Source organism: Papilio xuthus, unplaced genomic scaffold, assembly GCF_000836235.2.
Source record: "Papilio xuthus unplaced genomic scaffold, Pxut_1.1 DF828780.1, whole genome shotgun sequence".
In the NCBI taxonomy this organism is placed as follows: Eukaryota; Metazoa; Arthropoda; class Insecta; order Lepidoptera; family Papilionidae; genus Papilio; species Papilio xuthus.
Genome location: NW_013529869.1, coordinates 3,359,545 through 3,384,991, shown reverse-complemented (window position 1 = coordinate 3,384,991; position 25,447 = coordinate 3,359,545). Strand labels below are relative to the sequence as shown.

General features: G+C 32.7%; 1 protein-coding gene across 1 annotated transcript; it reads left to right on the top strand.

Moving 5' to 3' along the window:
• The first annotated feature begins 214 nt into the window (after positions 1 to 214).
• Fng (fringe) lies at positions 215 to 9,451 on the top strand. The gene is made up of 8 exons (XM_013326546.1): positions 215 to 673; positions 3,706 to 3,754; positions 4,008 to 4,110; positions 7,205 to 7,352; positions 7,792 to 7,877; positions 8,233 to 8,303; positions 8,390 to 8,567; positions 9,080 to 9,451. Exons 1-8 carry the CDS (start codon positions 380 to 382, stop codon positions 9,132 to 9,134), a joined length of 984 nt encoding a protein of 327 aa, XP_013182000.1. The 5' UTR covers positions 215 to 379; the 3' UTR covers positions 9,135 to 9,451.
• Positions 9,452 to 25,447: the final 15,996 nt, after the last annotated feature.

Genomic DNA, 25,447 nt, shown 5'->3' with positions numbered 1-25,447 from the left:
ACAAAATTGAAGAAGTATAAATTAATATCTTACAAAGTTATAGACAACAATTACGTGAGCCATTGACACGGGTGTCGCTGCCGAGGTGCAACAGGCGCACGCGCAGGTAAGCCCAACAGGTTGGATAAAGACAGCATGTTCGGAGCTCTCGCTCACAGCACGTGGTGGGGCAGGTCTGTTGAGGCGCGGGCGTATGTTTGCTATCTGTGTTACATTTTTCTTTAGTTAAGAATCGTATTCGGTCGTGAAAGGAGTGTGTCGAGTTGCAGTAGACTTTGATTGCTCAGTGCTTGTGTGGTTTCGATATAAAAACAGATGAGTGACGAGGTGCTAGGCTATCGACATACTCGGAGGCGCTTTCGCGCCAGCTGGATCTGTTATGGGTGGTCGTAGGATTATCAAAGCTGCAGCGGTGCTGATAGCTTTAGGGTACAGTAGTTTATTAGTATATCAAGGCGGGGTAACTTTCAACTTCCAAGAAAATCGACAGGGATCCGTGCAAGTGCCTGATTTATCGATCGAGCCCGTTACAAAAACAAATATTTATGACAGTGCAGTTAATAAGAACATAAGTTTAAATGACATTTTTATAAGTGTGAAGACAACTAAACATTATCAACATACAAGATTGCCTATTATCTTGAAAACATGGTTCCAGTTAGCAAGAGAACAGGTAAATTAGTTTTTTTAAATTATTACCTTACTAATATTATAAATGGGAATGTTGAGTTGGATAGATGTTTGTTTGAAGGTATCTCCAGAAAGGCTCCATGGATATCGCTGAAATTTGGCATAAATGTACATCATATAGTATGGAAGAACACAAAGGCTACTAGTTAAGTTTTTTTTTAAATTTCGTGTGGACGGAGTCGCGAGCGACAGCTAGTAATTAATATTCTTTCTCAACGTGTGTCAATGATCAACTCCTATAAAAGGTTGATATAAATTTCCATAAAAAGACAGTAGTAATTATGTATAAAAATAAATAACGCTATTTAGAACGTTAGAATTCAACTTGAAGTTACATGTAAATAACATTTGCTTAGATGGACAACACGAACTGTGAACAACGTGAAGTCTGATAAGGATATCCTACATTCTTAATTACCTTATAATTTATCTTTATTTACTAAATACTTATAAGCTATAACTCAGCAATTAAACTAAAAACAAATAAACTATTAACAACCTGCTAATTAGAGTAACCATAAGCAGGCGTATTTGACTTGTTAATGTTGAAATATAGAATAAACCGAGAGAATTTACTATGGTAATTATAATATGGTTATACATGTTTGGGATGTTTTCTTAGTAAAGATAGAGAGATGATTGCTGGCCAAATATTTATCTTCATTTACTAGTGAACTTATAAGACGAAATTATCCACAGGAAATAACTTAATTAGATATTATAAGAATAATCATTATATTTATTACTTAATTTTCTAGATAATTTTGTGCTACTAGAAGTCTTCCACTAATATAAACATATGCTATTCACTTATTATAAGTAAACACGAAATCTTATTGCTCATCAAGTAGTAATCGATTGAAAATTTAGGATTCCACATTTTTAATTACAATCTTGATATAAATATTTTAACGTAATTTTTTTATTATTGAAATCAAAGCAACATGAATAAACATTACATATAAATAACCTCTAAATTTTTTAACAAACAGAATTTTAGAACGCCAAATTTGATCTATTTTGCCATTACTATCAGAATAACTGTGTGTTGTATAGCTTTGTTAAGGTTTTTTTTACGGCAATGAAGTTTATTATTATTATCTAAAATTGTTGCTAAGAAGTATAAATATTACAAAACTTGGACATCTTAATATTCTATCTTCATCGACGACAATGATGTTCACAGCTGCAACTCGAAGCTGATAAACCAGTTTGTTTATCGTCAACCGCTCCCCGTCTATCTGTCCCCATCTGCTTGTAACGTTATTTTCTCGCAAATTAAAAACGAAACTTGATCACCATGATAGATCTTTTAAAGGAAACAATCGAGAACGACATCGTTCAAAACTTGTTTGAACAATTAAAACGTTTTTGTTACATAAAAATAACTACAATTCAATCATCTTTTAAATACGTATTGTTCTTGATGTTTGTTTCTTTTGAATGCTATAGATATAATAATGAAGTATTGAAAGACTTAGAATACCACTAATAGTGGATTCCAATGCCGTTGGTTAAATGCAGTTAAACCTCCGTATTCGCGGAGATTACGTTCCGCAAATGATGCGGAGATACCGAAATCGCTACCAAATATTTTGGCGTGGTTACGGAATTTCCCTGCAGTACATGTATATTTTATAATTAATCATTTGTCACCAATAATATTCTTTTCGAACCAAAGAGACTATAGGGTCGAGAGGAAGACACTACTTTTCACATTAAAAAATATATATAAATCAGTTTTGTCAATTATCAAAACAATATTTTAAATTTTTTTGTATTAAATACATAAATTTGAACAAAACCAATAAAAATGTGCCACATAACAACAAATAATATTTAAAAAAATGCGTGTAGTTTAACTACGCATTAATTGAAGCATACCTGCAGAGCTGTACAAAAGCAAACAATAAGGAACGTTCCGAGGCCGATCGTGCTGCGCCCATTGCCTTGCGTTTCCTGAATCTGGAGCGTGCATAATCGACCGTTAATCCTGCTCGAAGGACCAACATAAATAACTATTGTGCGCGAGCCCTGCGCTTGCGCAGCGCGTGGCACGAAGGCGCGCGCCTGACACGTGACTGGATTTTATTCTTTCCCTATAGTATTTTTTGTATTGCATTCTATTGTCTAGTAGAATCTTAATTATTTCTATTGTTTATTCGTGAAAAATGTGTGGGATACATTTTTAAATGGATTTTGGGATGATTATATTTTGGGTAAATATTCGAAATATAACTTCTTGTAAGAAACACTTATATAAATCGATCTTTAGATATAATTTTTAAATAATGGCAATTTTACTGACCCACACCTATAGAAAATAATTTAGATTTTATTTCTAAAGTATCAAACAGTTCTGATAACAAATATTCATTCATAAAATTCTTGGAATGAACAGACTTGATTGTCGATCTGGTGTAGGCTAACATCGGAGGTCGTCGATGTCGGATGTCGATCTGGTGTAGGCTAGCCATTACTAATAACTCTCATATTAACGACATAATACTAGGAAGTAATGGTGTTGTTTTGTCTCCACGTTATCTTAATTAAACTTTAACATATGCGACTTAGGTGCGCCAAATGTTTACTGACAAAGCTCACCATTATCTAGAAGAGATAACGTTTGTTTTTATAAAGATAGCTATCACCGCGACTGTCCGCGCGGGATTAAAAAGAATATTCATTAGTGTCAGGAAGAAAATACGACGCTGTGTCGATGTACTAGCGCTACACTAGCCTTACTAAAATGTCGGCGTGTATGCCTTCAAACTTATCATTCTGACACTTGACTTGGTAACGAAAGAAAAATGTAGCCTATGTGTTCTTCAGACTATATTCTACATCTATGCCAAATTTCATCGAGATTCGTTCAGCCGTTCTGGAGATGCCTTCAAACAAACATCCATCCATTTAAACATTTGCATGATATTAGTAAGATTGGGCAAAAATTGCTATGTGAGTACAGGTTACGTATCCACAAACTATTATTTTAAATTGTTTTATTTGTTACAGACGTGGTTCTTTACGGACACAGACAACCGCCAACTTCAAGACCAAACTAGTAAGTTAAATTTAAAAATTTACTAGTACTATAAAACTTTAAGGTTAAATGAAAATTAACGTTTCAAGCTGAAATCAACATTATTATACAGCGATAAAGTTTAAAACGAAAAATCACAAAACATTGGCACGGCGTTGTTTTGCAACGAGAGCTTCTTAAAACTTTTGAAAAATACTTAAATCACATTTATTCGCTTCCATTGAAGTTGCTAAAATTGTAAGAGCATTTTTCACATCTTTATTTTTGTTTTCAGACGGTCACATGGTAAACACAAATTGCTCGGCGTCGCATCAGCGAAAACATCTCTGTTGTAAAATGTCAGTTGAATACGATCATTTTCTGGAGAGCGATAAAAAGTAAGTACAGATTACTCTTATTTTTAGTTAAGTTACCTTTAATGCAAAGATATCACAAAGATTGGCTAAATTCAGAAGCTCTTTATGTGCCTAGAAAACAATCATTGTCGGATAAGAAGTAGCAATGGTTACTTATTTGTTTCGTCCGATATATTAATTACCAATTCTTTGTCAATTTAAATGCTTTTTCACTATTTGTACCTATTTTTTGCACCAAAATGAATTACTGTTTTCCGTAGTTTAATGGTATTTGCTTAACTTACCTCCTATCGCAAAAAAAGAACAATAATTTAAGAAAAAAAATATAAGACTTAAGATTTAATATTACGTAATATGATATTTAACGTTAGATTAGCCAACTTATCGCCGCCAGTCTGATTAAGCTTAAACCTTGTTTAGCCCGAAGCATTAACTTAAAGCGTATAATTATGACATGACAATATTCGGCGCCAGTGATAAATTACATGTGCTGTCTCGTTATATAGTCCATCAAAAATGTATTTCCCAGCAATTATAATGCAATCAAAGCGTGGCCTGTTAAAGCCGTGATTCGTGTTATTAATCAGTCTATAATTATAGCCGACTTTCATTGCTATGTTGCAATTAACAGGCGCTATAGGAGATGAAAAACGTAAACTTACGTGTCTAAATTAATCAAAGGATAAATCTTTTAGTGAAATAGGAACGTCTAATTTTGTCAACTCTCGACAAATTAAACGTTTCTCAATTGTTGCAAGATTATACATAAATTGCATACATAACTTTAGTACTTAGTTTATTTCGTATACGAGCCTCTTAGAAATCTATTTAAAAATAAAAATAAATATTAATTTTACTAAACTCAACTATCTTGACATTCTTTCAAAGCAAACATCCTTTGAGAGTTTTATTTTACCTGAAACAAGAGCCTCTTAACTTCTGTTTTGAGAAGTTTGAAGAAATAAAAAAAAATATGTGTTATTGTTTGACAAAGGTAAAAACCGTAAGGAAGAATTTTATTTATTCAATTCCTTTATATAATTGTTTAGTTAATATGTCTTAAAATACAAATATATTTTCTTGTTGAATATTTTCTCAAAAGTCCTTTTATATCATCGCATAACATTCTAAAAACATTTTTGATAATAATAAATTAGTAATTTCTACTAAGCACACTTTCCGTTCATTTTATTCAACTCAGAATGCACTCCAACGGAGTACATTTAAAATTTCCAAATCGTTTTTAAAGTAAAACATAATATTTTCTCGAGGAAAGAACAAAACCTCCCTTAAGAAAACATCGGTCGGTGGTCAAAGTAAACGCGTGAATATTCTACGCCCGAAATAATATTGAACTTCCTCTTCAAAAACCATTACGGATGTTTTGTTTATCCAAAACGAACAAGTTTAAAAAACGCTTAAGCATTGTATTGAATCCTAGTCGTTCACTGAATTTTAAAGTCCATAATGTATTTTTCAAGATGTTATTTTACCTAATAGGTGGTTGGAGGACGAGCTTCTTGTAAAAGCATATTTGTATTGAGAGAAAATTATGAGCAAAATCTTAGGAAATCATTCTGCACATATTTAAATATTTTTACCCAAAGTGGGTCTTGACTTCCGAAACAAGAGTTCGACAAATATTTTTAAGCAAACTTTAAATAAATCTGTATCGTATTTATTTTCATACGACCAATATTTTATATGGGTTGTGTCGATGTGGAAGGGTTTTCGCATAACATACATTAAATTAGTATACACGATAGGGTTACCTGTATTAATCTTAATTCCATTTATTTACGATCCTAGGAAAGCTGGCTATTAAATTATGTTACAAGTTTTTTTTATAAGGTGGCACCCAAGTAAGAGACTACCTGAATTCGCCGAAATAGCGAAGGGAAGGTTGCCCTTAGATATTCGTAATTGCAGTTGCGTTGCCTACCTTCTTTAATCTCATGCCCATGCGTCTATTTCTCTGCCAAATCCACTTGCCCTTCCAACCCTTTCCTTCTAATAAAAGGTTACTAAATTTAGACCTGTGACGCACACTCATCAGACAAAACGCGGAATTATTTCCACTTGACGCCTGTCTTCTGTGTGGTCGCGGTATTGCACTGGTCGAGTCGACCCATTCGTGGAACAGATGTTGTATTTTTTGCAACTTTTTCAAAACAAACAGTTAACATTGACATTTTTTGTAGTGGTTGTATGTCTTGATAACTATAGCTTAAGCAATATAAGTTTAAATGCTGATGACTTTTTTAAATGACCACATGTAATTTCAACCAGATCGTGCTCAAGCATACAAACTACAAAATATAAAAATAATAAATAATGCAAATTTTTGTAACATTAATTATAATTAAATTAATTTAATTAGCAATTTAAAAATTCTCATTTATTACAGACAGTTATGTAATTTGATCACAGTGTTACAGCTTCGGTTGCATTAAAATGCTGTATCCGATATTCGGTAATTTAATACAAGTTATGATTTAGCGGGTACATAATTTGTCGTGCGCCATGTTGCGAAATGTGGTATCGTATTGCGCGCGCGCAGCTCCTGTTATTTGTGTCGAACGTAATGCTGGCAAATTATACAGCGCTGGTAATTATTTTGCTACACCTGGAGCAATCATTTCACATACTAACATTACTGCAACTAAGGAAATTATTACAGCAGCTTCTACATAAAATAAAAACTACCTTTGAAGTCCAACCAAATATAATTTTACAATGTTTCAACATCTTCCTTCCTTAATCTTCTATTTACTAGCTTTTGCCTAGGATTGCGGCCGCGCGGTATGTTCTACGGACGATCCGTTTATTTGTTCTGGATATACGTAATAACAAACATCCATTTATCCATCCATAGAAACTTTTACAATTAAAATTTTAGTAGCTAACATTTTTCTCATTCTTTACTATAATAGTAAGCATGCCAGAATTATTTAACTATTTAAAATTCTACTGTACCACTTCTACTAACAGTATCGTCATGTTTTTGAAGTTGACGGCAATATGTTTTTGTACAAATGTTTCGCTAGTGAAATTTCACAGTAAATAGGTTTGTTCTTCTCTTTTACTTAGTCATTCATTAGTATTTTTCCCACAGATGGTTCTGCCACTTCGACGACGACAATTATGTGAACGTGCCTCGTCTGGTCAGTATCCTTCAGAAGTATAACCATCAAGAGGACTGGTATTTGGGAAGGACGTCTGTCTATGAACCTGTTAAAATATACAAAAAACCGACCAATAAGGTAACATTTAAACTTCTTTTAATATTTTTTAAAATAAAGTATGAGAACTGGCTGTTTTGAAAATGGAGTTTTTCGTTTTTAATATTCAATTGTGCAAGAATGTAAATAAAAGGCCTTGACCATAACTGACTGTTAAAGCAGTGAATCTGATATCGATCTGTGACATTGTTAAAAATAAAATAAAACTAGGGAAAATGTCACTTGTTTTGGTCACGAACCGCTTTGGTATTTGTATAAAGGTCTATTTCCATTGAAAAACGTTGTTACGAATTGCATGAACTTTTCAATTCCACTACTTTTATTCTTAAGACTTATTTTTAAAAATAAAAAGGTAACGAGAACTTTATCACTAGCCAGTTAATTCTTTGCTTCAAAGCAAAAAGTACATGTAATTAAAAAAAAACCTTGGAATTAAATCTAGAGTTTCTTTTTGTTCCAGTTGATGTTTTCATTCTGGTTTGCGACCGGCGGAGCTGGATTCTGCATAAGTCGGAGCTTAGCATTAAAAATGTTACCTGTTGCGAGGTAACCACTACTTTTAACTCTTGCTTTGAAACCTATCATTTGTTTGATGAACTTGACATGCAATGTATCTCTAAGTAAAACGTTAAATGATTGCGTATACATTCTTAGTAGTATTGGTAGTAAGAAACTCCTCTATAGAATCATAACATAAAAATCTAATGTAAACTTCGTGATACCTTTACACTTTCTCATGCGTGAATTCTTTCTACAAAATATCTGCAACATATTTCGTTAATAAATTTGATAATTTTAGCATTATTTTTGTTGAAGATTATTAGTGATAAAGTTATTTGGCTATTGTTCATTAAAGTCATGAAAAATAATGTGATGTTATTTAATAAGTACATCGTTTCAGTGGTGGAAAATTCATAAGTATATGTGAGGGTATCCGATTACCTGATGACGTCTCTATGGGATTTATCATCGGTAAGAATTGCCAACATGTCTAATGTTTCTAATGATATAAATTATTAAATAGATTTTAATGAATTTAATCTTTATAATATCTTTAGAACACATGATGAAAAAGAATCTAACTCTGGTGCCGGAATTTCATTCGCATTTAGAACAAATGAAGCTTTTAATACCGGAGACGTTCCGGAATCAGATCAGCTTTAGTTATGCGAAGGCGAAGGATGAATGGAATGTCGTCAACGTGCCGGGATTTGATACGCGCTACGACCCCACTAGGTAAGTGTTTTTCATTTAGTACAGTTTTACATAAATGTTTTACAGCAATAAATTCCTTTAACAAAAGATAAAAAAAAGATTAAAAAAACTTAATACGAAGTTGCTTTTAGTTTTGTTGATTTTCTAGCTGTCGCCCGCGACACCGTTCGCGTATATAAAAAAAAAACATAATTAGTAGCCTATGTGTTCTTTCAGTCGTTCTGCAGATACCTTCAAACAAACATCCATCCACCCAAACATTCGCATTTATAATATTAGTATGATTAATATTATACTTAAGAGTAAAACATAGTTTTCATATCTTATTAGTATCTAATTTTCGAAGTAAACCACAAATTATTTCTTTACATATTTTATCTTTTGTTTTATTTATAACTAATTTCTTCAAAAGCTCGTTAAGTTACGTTCGTATTTCAAAAGTTTCTTTCCCTCAAGTTTTAAAAGAGCAAAATTCTGTAGTGGAATTGCGGAAGATAAAGGCGAATTCAACGAATAACCGTTTATTGTTGCAGGTTCCTCTCGCTGCATTGTTTTCTCTTCCCCCATTTTAAATTCTGCCCGAGATAAGTTTGGAGCACAAAGAGCCACTCTTCCAATGAAATGTGTTACTCGCCGCAATCTATAAACAATTTTGAGGTTATTTTTCAACAAAACAAATATTTATTATTGATTCGTGCAATAACTTTAAGTGCTTCTTTAGCTGTTTATATTTTAGTACACAATATAAAACATTGTGATATTGTTTTTATTTTACTAACTACATGCTTTATAAAGACAGTAACACATAACAATGGCAACTATAAAAATATATTTACTATTTTTTATGTAATATCTGTGATATTAGAATTTATTTAATTGTAGTTATAGTTAATTATTGATATAGGTAGCATTTGTAATGTTGCGTTTTATTCACTCTCAGTCAGAAATGTTATGACTTTGTTTATAATTAATGTTGTTTATAAAATAAACATTTTTAATTACTTCAATTGTTATTTGATTTTTATTTATTTACAAGAAACCTACCATCACATCAAGCTTATACTCTTTGGTCGCCTTTTTTGTATTATAAAACCGCGGAATTAAAAAAAAAACCTAATAGACTATCCAGACTATGTTCTACATCTGTGCCAAATTTCATTAAGATCCGTTGAACTGTTCATACCAAACAAACCTCCGTCCATCCATCCAAAAATTCGCATTCATAGTAAGATTATACTATAAAAATAAATCTAAATTTGACTCAATTGAGTTCAAAATAATGTCAAAATCTGATGAACTATTGCTTAGAATCTTATGTAAGCTATGTTTGTATCAAGTGAAGTTAGTTATGTAGATCGATAACATCTTGATTGGTCAATTTACGTGTGTGGAATGTGGCGAATCGTCACCGCTCGGACCAGTCAGATCGTCACCTAACGCGGCAACCGCTGATACCACATTCTTGGAATGTAGGGGGGTTATTGTCCTCACGTGCTGGATCAAATGATGCCATTCATATGCGTAAAATCTAGTTGTAAAATATTGTCAGTATCTCACATTGATGAAAATATATTATATCTCAATTTTTTTAGCAGAGTAAGTTTACGATAAATTACTTTAGTCATAGGGAGCCTAATAAGTCAATGAATGTAAATAAATATTGGCATTTTAAGTTTGCTAATTACTTTTAATCTTCTTCTTACGGTGAAGGAAAACATCGTGATGCAACCTGCACATGTCTGAGAAGAAATTCAAAGATATGTGTGAAGTCAACCAACCCGAACTTGGCCAGCGTGGTCAATCACCCTTAACTTAGGGTAGGCTCCGAGCCCCTCGGTGGGGACGTATAGTCAGCTGATGATGAATGAATTACTTTTAAAGTTATTCATACAATGATTTGAAACAAGGGACAGAGAGCCGATGATCTCAGCTAAATGTAAAGGGGCTAGTAGTTAAAATTCTTTTTTATTCCATAAATAAGTTTTCAATATGTGGTGCAATTTTTTAATGGAAGACTGTCAATTATTTTTCTAGTAATCTATGTGAATCTACAGGATTCATAAGCATCTTAGTATATCGAAGTAGTTTATATATCTTACGTTTCTTTGATTTTCTAGGAGGAGTTATGGGTCCCCTCCCCTCTATCCCCTTGGCGAAACCTAAGCTTCAAAGTTAAATCGTTATAACTAACATGTAAGGATTTAAATCTTATAGATAATAAGACATACAAAAATAAACTTTCAAAGCTCCAGCGGAAGCGTTCGCGATCGAGAAAAGATCGATTAATTGAACTAGTTAACTTAATGGTTCCGTATAAACATAATTAAAGTTACAAAGAGCGCCGATCGGTCTCCCAGCCATTACTTTAAGTATGACACTCGATTTAATAGACCACCATTTATTACAATCAAAGTAGGTACCGCCTTCACCACAACTTCCTTAGTTACTAGTTTCTTTTTAAACACGCCTTGTTTATTACGGGAATCTTTTTAACTAAACATCTGGGGACTCCGGATGTCTATTTTATTTGTTACTAACTGTGCCCGCGACTACGTCCACGTGAGAGACTGTCTTTATTTGTCTTATTTTACTAAAATAAAATATTTTTTCTAAAATAAGCGTAGCCTATGTTAATTCTTATTACATACAGTTACCTGCCAATAAAAGTCCCATCAACATCGGTCCAACCATTGCAGTGATTAGCCGGAACAAACAAACAGACAGAGACACAAAATTTATAAAAAATATTAGTATAAATGTTAATAGTAAAAGTATTAGTAAAAAACGGTTATTTCAATAAACAGACACTCCAATTTTATTTATATATATAGAGGTCTTTTAATACTTATAAATGAATAAAATACAAGTATTGCCTATTTTCTTGTGTTTAGTCTTATAACTACATGATAGAATGTTTTACTATTCAAAAATAAATTACGGCTACATCGGAGTAATCTAAGATAAAAGATGAAATAAACATAGGTTAGAGATTAAAAACTTTTTGGTAGTGCAGATGTTTCCATTTAGAATTATTTTTAAAGCAAACTAATTATGTGGAGTGACTTTGCATTGGGATAATAATCGATTTAAAAAGGATAGCTGACCACAGACAGGTGTTCCCGAATGAATTCAAGGGACCCGCCGCCGCGGCACAAATCAACCGTGTCAGTATCTTTAATTAATCAGTAAGCAACCCCGAAGCACATTTTACGCTTCGAAAATCAGCTAATATAACTTTAAGGTTGAAATTATTCTAAGCATGTTATTAGGAAATTAGATTTTATTGTTTAACCTTAAAGTTCTTTATTCAGTAAGACTTAATCTTACCGTAGTATTATGTTTTGTTTACGTCAGAGACCTTTATCTGACAAAATTACTTGATATTTGTCTTTTGAGGCTGTTATCATTTATCACTGGAACTCATAATGGGATTTAAACATTTGATACCGCCTTAATAAGATTTTATAAGACACATTAAGCTTGTATTACCATTTATTGTGGTACAGCTTTAAACTGCTTTTAGAGATCGTGATATAACATTTCACGAAATACATTCTAAAGATTTTACAAACATATAAATAGTAAGACGAGAACTTATAGAAGCCATTTATGGTTTGAAGTCTTCTAGTTGGATAGCCATTAAATTGTTAAGACGTGTTAGGATAAAATTACATAAAGACGCCGCCATATAGTTGTGTTCCGATGTTCCTTAACATGTGATACGTAATACAAAGGATTGGAAAACGTAATTCACTATTTAAGGTATTTCGGTATATGAGGTAAGGTTTATAAGTTTGAAATAAGTAGAGTTAAATCTTTTTATTTTAAACTTGGCAACGTGTCTTATATAGACGCAATATCCGGACACCTGTACAACTAACGCAATCAATTTTTAACATAACCGATCATTAGAGATCACAATTATAAATGTTTCAAGTCTGTAATATATTTTATAAATGCCACTTGAAATAAACGAGTTGTATCTGATCAAATCGTGAGTCAATCTAAACCAAAGGAAATTGCATCGTCTACGAACATTAATAATAATTAATAAATTTGGTTCTACAAAGTAGCTTTCATTAGTCAAGCGCAAGCTGCAACCGCGTCAAAGCCTTCTGAAGATGGAGGCGACGACGCGGCACGTAGGTGAGAAATTCCCTTAATTATAGCCTTTGAACGATGAAATTCTATTTCCTGGCGTTTTGACGAAGTTGAATACATTTTATACTAAAAGTCGGATAAAACTGATAGTATAGTGCAAAAAGATTTTAATTTAAATCATTTGATAGTACTACATATCCATATTGAATAATTTTAAAACTATTCAGTCATAATTATGATTAGTTTGGTATTAATATTGAGTCGTGACACAAATATTGTGTTAACCATATTTTTTACTTAGACAATTCTATTATGTACCTAACTCTATTTTAAAACATGAGTACATATGTATAAAGTTATTATAATTTAAAATTACGTCGCAATATTCAAGAACTGATAAGTGTTTTTTTTTAATAAAAACGTTTAATTGCGATAATGTTTATAGCCAATGTGTAACCATAGAGCTTAGGAAAAAAAAGTGTAAAAAGAATGATTGCAGGTACCGTATAATCGGCTGCTGTGAAGCGCGCAATAACTAACTCATCTTGAGACGGTCAAACCGGTCGAGTTTCAATTAAGATCGTATTGGAATCAGCCCTATATTGGCAGGACAGGATAAACAAGAATATTTCATGTGTTCTCTATACCTTTCCAAGAGTTTCTCTTTATTTCTTTTTAGTGTGAAATTAAGTTAAAACTAAACTATTCATATTACTAGGTATTTTAATTTTAACGTAGCTATTGTTTTCATTCTTGAAAATGAAATATTTGGTCCTAATTACTCCTGTTAAGCCAATGAGATGTTTTAAACATGTGATTTAAACTTAAATTATCTCGAAACTGAACTGTGCTCTTTTTTATGGGTCTGTAAGAGTAATTCCTACTTAACAACCTAAGTACTCATAACGTGCATAATTGCAAGTTTTGGTAGTAAATTAAGTTTTTTTATTTCATATCCATATTTAGTTTAAATTGTGGAATAATTATTCAAGCGTCCCTTTTTATTAAGATCTCCGATTACTACGTGATGTCTCATTTTATTGTCTGTAGGTCGCCAACACATCTGTCTGTTGCCTTAACGAGCTTTGCTGTAGGTGTCTAGAGGTCGCTAGGGTCAGCCGTGGGCGGCGTAATTTGGAAAACCGTTAGTTTTTTTTAAAGAAATTTATACTAATGGCGAGTATTGAGTAGACAAAGACATTGTTACATGGTTCACTCTAAATCAAGTTTTGCATATTTAAATATTTTAACAGTAAATTCCAATAAAATGAAAATATATCTATGTGTATATAAAAAAAGATTAATAATATATGTGGACTTTTAATAAAATCATTTTAAGAATTTACCTATCACATATTGGTTAAATCTTTGCCATGAAATATATTTTAGGTTAGAAAACAAAACAACCATTTAAGAAAACAAAACGATGAATATCATTTTAAGTCTAATACATTGTTATTGCGAATTGACCACAAGTTGGGTAGCTGGTTTAACCACAGATAAAATATAGTCGTGCAGATAAGCAACTGTGGCGTGCGCAAGGCGTGACCTCACGACTGCGCCCTGTACTGCGCACGCGCACGCGCGCCTCTCACTCATACCAGTTTCACACGAGGGCAGCACTGTACAGGACAAACAGTAAAGTATAGCTATTGTTGAAAGGTAACGCTGATACAGAACAGTATTGTTACTGCATTATCTATTGTTGTGCCCTCGTGTGAAACATGTATCATTGTCCCGTGTCCGACCGCTGACTGCCGAGTGAAAGGATTAATATTAGCCAACTTCTGATTTATTTCTTGACGTCAAATTACTATTGACATGATATGTATCTATGAACGATTATCTTCTTGTAAAAATAATGAAAAACACATTGCCAACTCAGTGGAACTGAAGATTACCTGTATATAGTAAAAAAAAGGTACGAAAATTTTAAAGATTTTCTTCAAAGCGGTATGTATATACGTACCAGAATACAAATAACGGAAAACAAACAATTTTTTACTTCAGTATCACAGGAGCACTGAACTAGTAAATGGCCTAGATGATGTTGATAATGACGTTAAATTATGTATTTTATTTTATTTTTAAGGCACGTTAATGTTCTTTTGTCTACACATTTGAGACTGATTTTTATCTTAATAGATCATTTAGTCGGCCAGCTTAGTAACTACTGAATTAAAAAAAAAGTATAATTTAAAAGCTTTTAAATTTAGAACCAGTATTTTTACAATAATAGATACACATTCTTAATAGAACTACTGTAATATAATTCAAAAATCTTAATACTCCTAAAATCCAACGTTATATCTGTTTGACTTGAAAACGTAACCTTCAACCCGACAGCCATTACTGACATGATCAATGGAAACTGACTCTATTCAACAGATTGTGCGCCGCCGAGCCCCGCCCTGTACCCGACTTTGTGCACTAACGACCTTTCAATAGTGAACATTGGACATTTAAATGTCCCCTTCGTAACCTACTTTACGTATTTCAAAAGCGAACCGATTTGATTTCTGATACTGTAACATTTAGTTCGTTAAAGACACATGGTAATATTATTTATCTTAGGGAACGTTATTTATTTAAAATATATTTCAAATTATAACACAATAATTCTATTACAGCGAGATTGTGTTTAAGTTAACATTATGGATCTTGAATATAATTTTTAATATTATCAAGTATTTATATATATCAGGCACTTCTTTACTTATTAATTGGTATAATTATATTATTGGTATTATTGGTTTGTAAGTCCAATGCAACAAAACAAGTCTATGAAACGTTATTTTTAGTAACAATGAACAACAGACTTAACTGGTCCGATTCTTTATTTTGTCAATTATAAATGGCCATTAACTATATCAATAGGAAACGCAAATCGATATTTTATTCTACTATTTCGAACACTATTCACCTATCCTATCCAGTGTTCTATAGTGGCCAGTATTCGATTATATTAGCGTGTGTCGGCCACAAGTCCACAAATGAGTCCGCTCCAGTCACGAACCGATTCTGCAAACGATTAACTGTTGCCAATAGTTGCAGGTGCCGCACGGAATGGAAATATTTATACATTCATATAGAATTTATTATATCAATACATTATTAGATATTTTCTTATAATGTCTAATATTTTATTAACTGGCGCCAGTAACGTCCGCGTTGTGGATACGGAAATCTGAATCACGCTGTATATCAAAATTCTGAAAGAAAGAATGGAAAATTATGTTATAAAATTAATTATAAAATTAAAGTAAAGTTTAAAATATACTTCAACGATGAATGATCATAGATAAGATAGAAAAAATAAGTATAACATGGGTGGAATTAGGTCAACATATGGCCTAATTGGTGACATAACGAACAAAAGCGATAGAGAGCCTCGAACTACAAAATCACGTTTTATAGACTAGGAATAAAACCTAAGTAACTAATTAAATAGTACTAGTAGTATCTTTGAATAGCTATTTGTTTTAATGTTAATTTTTCTTGTAAAATTTTTCCCTTCTTTTCATAACCATATTTCCCTAACTTATCATAAGATTATAACTGCGAATGTTTAGATGGATGGATGGATGGATGTTTGTGTGAAGGTATCGCTGAAACCGCTGAACAGATCTCGCTGAAATTTGGCATAGATGTAGAACATAGTCTGGAAGAATTTAATTCCGCGCAATCGGAGTCGCAAGCTGCGGCTAGTCTATATAATTTGAAAGCCTCACTACATCATGTGTGAATGTTATATAAATCTTACCAAATGTGTCTGCTCTTGAAACATAAATAAAACAGCGTCTCTCAGTAATCCACATCTGTTACCATTATACAAGAATTATAAGAACTGTAAGTAAAAACACTAAAATATGTTTCATTTGCTCTGACAGACGCTATTTAGATCTTCTGATAGTAAATAACATTGACGTGTTGATTTGAACAATATATTTGGTTCACTAATTTGCATATCTGAATCTCTCCGGGTTTCTTGTGTAGCAAACCAGACGTAATAGATTACGAGATACAATCTAATACAAAGATCTTGTATTAATACAAGCCTCAACGTACTAAACCATAAGCTTGAGACGGTTACGTTTAAAAATACAAAGGTATCACACGTATATCATTAAAATTAAAGTTATGAGAAAGGTTCTTGAGTTAATAAGTTCCCGCGCAATTTCTTACCTCGCACAGTCGCCTTGTGGAACAGTCTGTCCTCGGCGGTATTTCCATACCAATACGACTTAGGGACCTTCAAGAAACGAGCATACCAATTCCTTAAAGGCCGGCAACGCATCTGCAGTTCCTCTGGTGTTGCAGATGTCCATGGATGTCGCTGATCACCTTGGTGTTCCCGCCGATCGTTTGCCCCCTTCTCTTATAAAAAAAAGGCGATGATAAAATTCCTATGGTGATGAAAAACATCGTGATACAATCTTCACGTATCTGCGTAGAAATTCAAAGATATGTGTGCAGTCAACCAACCCGCTGTGGGCCAGCGTGGTTGACTATGGCCTAGTCACCTCTAACTTAGGGTAGGCTCCGAGCCCCTCAGTGGGAACATATACCTGATGGTGATGAACAATACGATGTGTTTTAAAGCTGCAATATTCTCAATCGCCTTAACTTGTTAACTTATACCACAAATTAATTTTGCACAGAGCGAATGTACTGAAACCTTGATATTTGGGTGTGGTCGGTTTCAACTAGTCAAGTTACTTTATGCTTAATGATCAAGTGAAAGTTTCGCTGAAAATAGGTGCAATTTACTTTGTGAGATGGCTATCTGCGTTAACATGTAAGCTGACCAGTTTATTTCAGTTTAAACTAATTAAATGTTGCAATTTATTTTGCTATATGATATAATAAAGTTTAATTTATTTAGTTAATTACCATACTGTTTTCATTAAGAAAATAAATGTTTAAATTTATTTAATCTTATATTTACATCACTTGTTCAACACTCAAACGACAAGAAGTGTTTTTCAATACTCAGAATGGGTCCATAATATATCTTGGCAGCTATTATGAAATCCATATTCAATTATTATTAATGTTTTCCCATCAAAAACCTTAATAAGCTGTAAAATAATATAAAAAAAATGTAATTTATTCACCGACATAATTACATGGCATAAATAAAATATTTAAATTTATATTTTCCTGATTTACGACTTCCATCAAAACTATTTACAACATTGAATTATATCTGGTACGATCTAATTTACATCATTCTGTGATCATAGTTAACAACGCCGGGTGTTTGTGAAATCTAATCAAATGAACCAGTTCGACTTGTGGAACACATCAACTTTTAACAACTATAAATTACTATATGTTATCGACTTGTTTTATCATGGTTCATTTTAGATCTCAAGAGAAACAATGTTAGTAATATCCGGGATACTTCATTATAGAAACAGTTTACAGCCGGAACAGATTAGAAGTATGGAAGGATTCATAAACGCATAACAGACAATTTATTTCTTCTTCTTCTTCTTCTTCCAATGCCTCTCCATTACTGGAGGTTGGCCGTCAGCTCAGCAAACCCTTTCCTGTCCTGTGCCAAGCGAAAAAGTTGTTCAACGCTGGCAATATTGGTCCATTCCCGGATGTTTCTTAGCCACGACTTTCTCCTCCTTCCAACTCGTCTTCTGCCTGCGATTTTGCCCATCATAATGAGTTGAAGAAGTTCATATTTTATTTCTAATAATTTCCAAATTAAATTAACATTATAAAAACACATTTTATTTAAATTTTAGCTTTGTCGAAGTAGGAAAAGAGATCGTGAGAACTTAAGCTTATGTAAATTTCGCAAGGAAGTATTAATATAGGAGAAAGTTACTAGCACATTAAAGCTAATGCTCTTAATAATTCCTTGCAGCCAACGTTCTGGTAGGTTATTGCGTTATCGATACTCGTAAAGAGGTAATAGAGTTACCCTGGTCTCCGATAAAGTCAGTAAAAGCATTTTCTACCGCCATTAAATTCTCTAACTTACGTGGTATTTATTAAAAAGAATACAAGACATGGTAAGATTTTAGAAAACAAATTCTAACAGCTTCTTGCTTGCTTGGTTTCGAATCACTACAATTGAAACAAACATATTATATTGCGTTTGAAATTCTATAAATTTTCTTCTAAGCAATAAGAGATTTAGTTGAATTTTATTAAATGTGTATCTAAAGAAAGCAGCAAGAAGTATTAGAAGATTTATCATGAACACAGCAATTTTGAACAATCCACTGTAAGCCGCAATATCGAGCCGACCAGGTCGAGCCGAGCCGAGCTGAACAACGAACAAAACGTGAAACCTCAATGAGTACTTAAAATTGAAACAGACCCGGCGTCGGAACTTTACTGAAACCGCAACCGCTTGTAATATTTTTCCATTCGAACCGTTTATATTCAACCACAACTTACCGACTTCCGTTCTCTATGCCGCTAATAGGCGGTGGGCTGTTTAAAAGGTTTTCTGTTTGCCGCAAGAATTTTAATGTACAAAAGCTCTTTGATCATTGTTTTGGATTAAAATGTTTTAATTTTGTATTAGTAACAAAATTGTTTCTTCTCTTTTGTGATCAAAATTATCAATTAATAGAAACATTACTTTTAAACCTTAAAAAAAATTCCTTGCCGCACTTATAGCTCTTTGTCGAAGGCAACCTGATTTGGTCTAACAACAAAGAGGCAAAAACATAGAATTCAAATATTTGAATAGATTTTGGTATGTCATATTTATATCGTGTTATCTTCATTCGAGTAATGATTTTCCGGTACATCGTTTTAAAGTCAGTTACTAAAGCCAGCATGTTCTTGACATCGTGTGCGGCCGCGTCTGATCGACTCACGTGTACTCAGATACAGAAGCTCTCGTTTAGAATTTGTTTAAAGCAGTTTATACGGTCGCTTTGCATAAAATAGATAACGACTCCTTTGACTATTCATGAAAGTCGTAGTTTAAGTACAAGCTCACGGGTTAAGATAAATTATTACATACATAATCGTGACCGCATTACATAAGACAGGTTAAAAAAGACATCGAAAATATAAAAAGAAAAACTATGCAAACAATTTTGAAAAAATAAATAAAAAACCCTTATATAAATTACGTAAAGCGTAAAGTACATAAGACGGCAGATAGACAATTTGTAGTTTAAATACAGGAACTTTTAAACAGCGCAAACAGCTTTATAGCTTGCTTTTTTTAAGACACTAATAAAAATTATCTAATCTTTCTGACTGGATTAAATCTTTAAGAGCTAAATATAGAAGGCCCTATTTAGTGTGATTTACAAATTGTCTTTTACTACCAAAATGTAGTCAAATTTCAAATTATGAATACAAATATTACCAAGGTGAAATCTATATTAGCAATAATGGTCGGAACAGGTTTAGTTTCAGATTAATTATAAGTCAAGGAGCTTAATCAATTCTTATCCTAAGCTCTATTGGGAACAATCAATCAATTAGCCGCACGCTGTGAACTCTATTGAAAATAGAAATTAAACGAACGATTCTTATCATTGAAATCGTTACAGCAAACTTGAACAGATTTACAAAGTCAAAATAAATTACAACGGAACGTAATAGGAATTTGTTTTATATCATTTTAATTTAAATAACATTTGCTGCTTTATTATTGAGACAGAAGGACTACTGACGATATTTTTATACGAGTTGAAAAATTATAATACAGTTCACGATTTATAATTTTGATAGTGAAAATTTAGAAGCCTATGAATATTCAAATTTTTGGTATAATGAAAATGTGGGAGAAAATATAGGTATTCTAATTTTGTTCTTAATTTAAAAGCTTATCAGTAGTTTTTTCTTTCATTAGACTACCAGCCTTACCTGCCAGTAAGAAAAGTTTACGCTTAATTAACATATCAATAAATTTACATTACTGGCTCATGTTAAAACATTTTCTTTGAAATTAGGCCATTATTCCTCGAGTTAATGTGGTAATCGAATTTATTTGAAGGCAAACTCTTGTTACTGAGATACATAATTTACTGAGGTCTATCTCTAGCTTTGGTTACGTAACTTTTATTTAAAATATATAGTGCCTATTTGTATAGATATACACGTATATGCACACAATTACACAAACGCTATACAGATATATAGCGTATGTGTAATTGTGTACCATTGCAATATGAACTCAAATTCCTGAGTTCTTTTAAAATATAATTCTGCTGTAATAAAACTGAATTGCTTGCTTTGAATTTACAATTAACAAAGCAATACTGTTATTAGAAAGTTGCCTACAAGCCTAACAATAACGTAAAGTAACTGAGATAGTTTCTTGAAAATCAAGCACATAGTTTCAAAAGTAGAAGTTTAACATGAGAATATGTCGTGCTACTCAGAATATTACATTCCATCGCCCCTAGTTGTCAACATAGTGAATTTTGACTATATTACTATTGTAACTGTATCCACGTACTTTTGTAACGGGCCACCTAACTTTATCGCCAGTTTTTTTAAGTATCAAAATGCGGTCCATTGATGGTGCTAAATTTGAGTTCCCGACTTTATTATACTTCGACATCATATCACTATCGCACAGAAATATTGTTAAGAGCTCTTGACTCACACATGTAAAATAAAGTTCCTGAATCACATAGCATCAGAGGGGACTGGTCGATCGTTATAAAGGATGTCAACAAACTGAAATTGCTGGGCAGTGCGATGGTGAGTGGCTTTAATGAAAACGTGCCAGCGATCGCCGATGCGAGACCACGGACGAGTAGCAATTACGCGCGCATAAATCGAGGATAGATATCGCGTATTCATCGAGACACACCAACATTGGGGCTGCCACACTGCAACGATGCCGCGCTACAACGCTGCAACGCCACGCATCTAATTACTGAGCAGGACACGCTTGTTTATTTTGTCAGTTCACTCGACCGCGATTCGTTGAGTCGCGATTAATTACAGATCCTACAATGTCATTTACTCAGCCCTTAAGCTATTCATAAGAATCGGTAATATTGTTAATTTTTGTAACCCCTGCCTCTAACCCCTGGCGATGCCTATGCCATGAATTTTTTCGTCCACTTGTCCTCATGAATGTTTCATGAATGCTCACAATTTTTTTTTATTTAACAAATCTGCCCGCTCCTGTACTTTAGTACGTAAATTAATGCTTTATCGCTTAAACGATTCCTTTTTGTGAATCAGTAAATCGGTCCGAGAAGTATTAATATCCGACATCCGATTCTTTTGATGGCAATAAATAACTCCATTAAGTGCTGGAGGTATTAAATTTGCGTCTATTGATATAATCGGCAGTGCTTTGTGCTCATTTATTACAATTCAAATTCGATCAAGGGAATGATTTGGCAAACGGTTCGTTGAATTAAAACCAGCCAGTGTAGTCCCAGTTTGGCTGGAAGCTGAAACTATTTCCATAATCAATAATTTCGTTAGCAAATGGTTTGCACGGCCCATTTGTAATATTGTATTTGCTAATCTAACGAACGCTACTAACGATTTATATGCTTGTATGTTTCATTTGAATCTGATTCTATTCATAATAATAAGGAAGCCATTTATTTCCATACGGATAAACAAAGAATAAGAAAAAATGTACAAAGTACTATTTTCAATAAGAAAATATTCATACAATATCCTAAAGTCTTCTTCATTGAACTATTTTTTTTACTTTAAATTAACACTTTTCAAGTTAAAAAGTACTCATTAAAAATATAAGTAGTGTTCTATAATAATATTGAGAAGATTATGTTAAGTTTATATACGTAAATTTGAAATTATTTCTATCGGTGATGCCAGAATTTAGTAAATTTGTTAGTTTTTTATCAATGCTTACAGCTAACTATGAATAGTTTGTATTATTTTATGTGATACTTTTCTATCCGTTATCAATATATTCCAAAGAGGCTTAAAAACTCTTTGCCTAAGAATATTATAATCTGTGAGCACATCTTGAGGTTGCGTATTATTTTTTGCTCGTGTATCATTCCTGGATTATGTTTTATTAGCCTGCACTCGGGACTCGTTTGCACCTGCCGCGCTCACTGAAGTGCTGTTCGCTGCGTCGCAAGCAATAATAGCTTATTTTTATTAACTTCTGGCTTGATGATTTAATAAAATTAAATTTATGATGCATGATTATTAAGGCACATATTGAAGTACAAAAAGAAAAAATAAAATAAGCAGTGATTATGGCCAGTATTTATTATTATCGAGGTATGCGTTTCATTTCTCTGAGCTGATTGGTGTAGTCAAAAAGTACTTTTAGTGTACAGAATAATATGTATTTTCGGTATTTTCCAATCATGTTACCGGTTTATCAAATTAAAAAATGTAAAATCCAAAATAGAAAAACCTTTACTCCTTTAATCTCAAATCAAGGGACACGTCAATTCAAACGGTATACAAATTAAATATTTGTAAAGTTTTCAAAGTTTTAACTCTAGCGGAAGTTGTTTCCTTTTAAATATGTTTATGTCAACTTTGGAATCGCTTCAACGGGGCGCATTAAAAAGTTAATGCAGGTGAGATACACAAGCCGGTGACTTGACGACTCGAACAACATTAGCTGTGCACTTAGAAATCCATTAACCGTCGTTCAACGCGTTTAACTACACACATTTGTGTTTTGTTAGTACAAAGGTTTTTTTTAAAAACAATAACATCGATGATGCGTAGTACAGTTCAGAATTCATCTTATTCTTTCTGTTTCATTTACCTGAACATTTTTGTTTATTTACTTCATCATCATCATCAGCTCACACACAATACGTCCCCACCGAGGGAATCGCCTACCCTAAGTTAATGGTGACTAGGCCACTTTTTTACTTAAAATGTTGAAATTCCAAGGTCGACTGGAGATTTCAAAAAGGTCAAATGCAACAGTAATGAGTGGGCGTAGATTACCGTTCTAAAGCGACTAGATTCCTCCTCCGCGTTTGACTGTAAGCGAGAAGTTGTCTAAACTAAGTATAATAAAATTAAAAAAAAAATAAAGATAGGTAAGTGTAGTTAATTGTAAATAATTTAATTAAGTCTTATAACACTAGCAAACTGAAATAAGCAACTGAAAGAAGTTCTAATGGCTTAGTTTATAAATATTTGGTATTCGCTATCACAATTTCTATCTGTATTCATTTTATAATTAATCTAAAGCCCATACCGTCTAGTCCTAGCATAAGTTCTTTCCATTGGTCATTTTTGATTTCAATCCATTTAACATTATACTTACAGTTCGTGTTCATTAAATCTTACAAAATTAATATGACCTCACCATTGCTAGATGTCATAATAACCGGCTGTCCGACACAAATCACAATGGACGAGAAAAAAAAACATAAGGAATAGATTCGTTGCTCGTAGCCGCTTTGAAGCGTGTCGCCTGAGGCTTCCCTTCCATTTCGTACACCATTAAAACGGATTGTATATAATTTAATAAATTAAATGACAATTATATTTTCAAACGCCTATCATTTCCATTTAGTTCAGTGAATAGCGCAGTTCCCGTGGATTTCAAATCGTGAGATGTAATATTAGTCTATCAAATCTTTGACAGCTGATTTCAATGAACGTATAGTCCGCTAACGATATCTGACACGATAGGCATAAGTTTCTTAAAATTATGATAGCTTACTGCCTTGCTGTCTCTTGTCAAAAAATTGCCACGGCATTCTTTTCGTACTGTAGCTGCCATATCATGTTTCTTTTCTTTTATGCCATTTTCTATGTTCATGTAGGTTTCATATATCTTCTGATAGCGCCTCTTACATCGAGCCAGATATCCTTGTTTGACTATATAGTGATGTGGTTGAATTAATCCTATTTTTTTTAATATGCGGTGCAATTTTGGATAAACTCTAACACTACGCCATGATGATTGATAATAACATAATTTGTACTTCAGAAATCATCCAAGCTTATTGTAGTTATTATTCTAATAAAAATAATACTCTGCCAACTTAAGTAAATCACATCTTTTTTTGATTTAGAACGCACCGTAAATATGAAGCAAAAAGTGCTTACGCATTTTATGATCCAATTCCTATGCATAATGTATGTTCCTTCAGTATGCATAATCTATAGAATAATTACAAAGATAAAAAAAATCTACTATTTTATAATAATTTCCGAAACCTTAAACTATTACCTATATAAATACCTCTGTAAATGTTATGTACACCAATATTTACATATGTATAAGATCTAATACTATTCATTTGATAAGTTGTATGTGTGTTATATATATGTTGTGGTTGTGCTTAAATAAATAAATAAATTCCTCGCTAAGAATGATAAAATACGTATCTCGTGACATCTTGTTAGTACCATCATGAGATCATACCGAAGTATTAACGCCTTAAGTCATTCGGACAAACAGACCGAGCTAAATTACGAATCAGGGAACCGGCCCCAGAGTAATTAAACAGTGGCCGGAATTCCCCGGGATGTAAACAATGTATTTGCCGTTATTAAAATGTTTGCCCCACTTTCATCCATTCAGTTAAACGTCAGTCTGAACAATGAAAGTTTAATTCCATTACGTGGTTTTTTCCTTTAAAAACTCCCTGTTTTTTTCTATTTTTCCTTTCTTTTCTTGGTGTCCAATTGTTTATCCTTTTCTCACTAATTTTATCTGCTTTCTTTTTGTCTTTATTTAATCTGTTGGATAGTTTCTAAGATCTACATAGGTATTTCTATATTTCTGCATCTAATATTTATCATTTATTTTTTAAAGTATAATCATTATATATATATCTATATATTTCAAGCGACCTTAGTTGTTACCTAGCTACTAA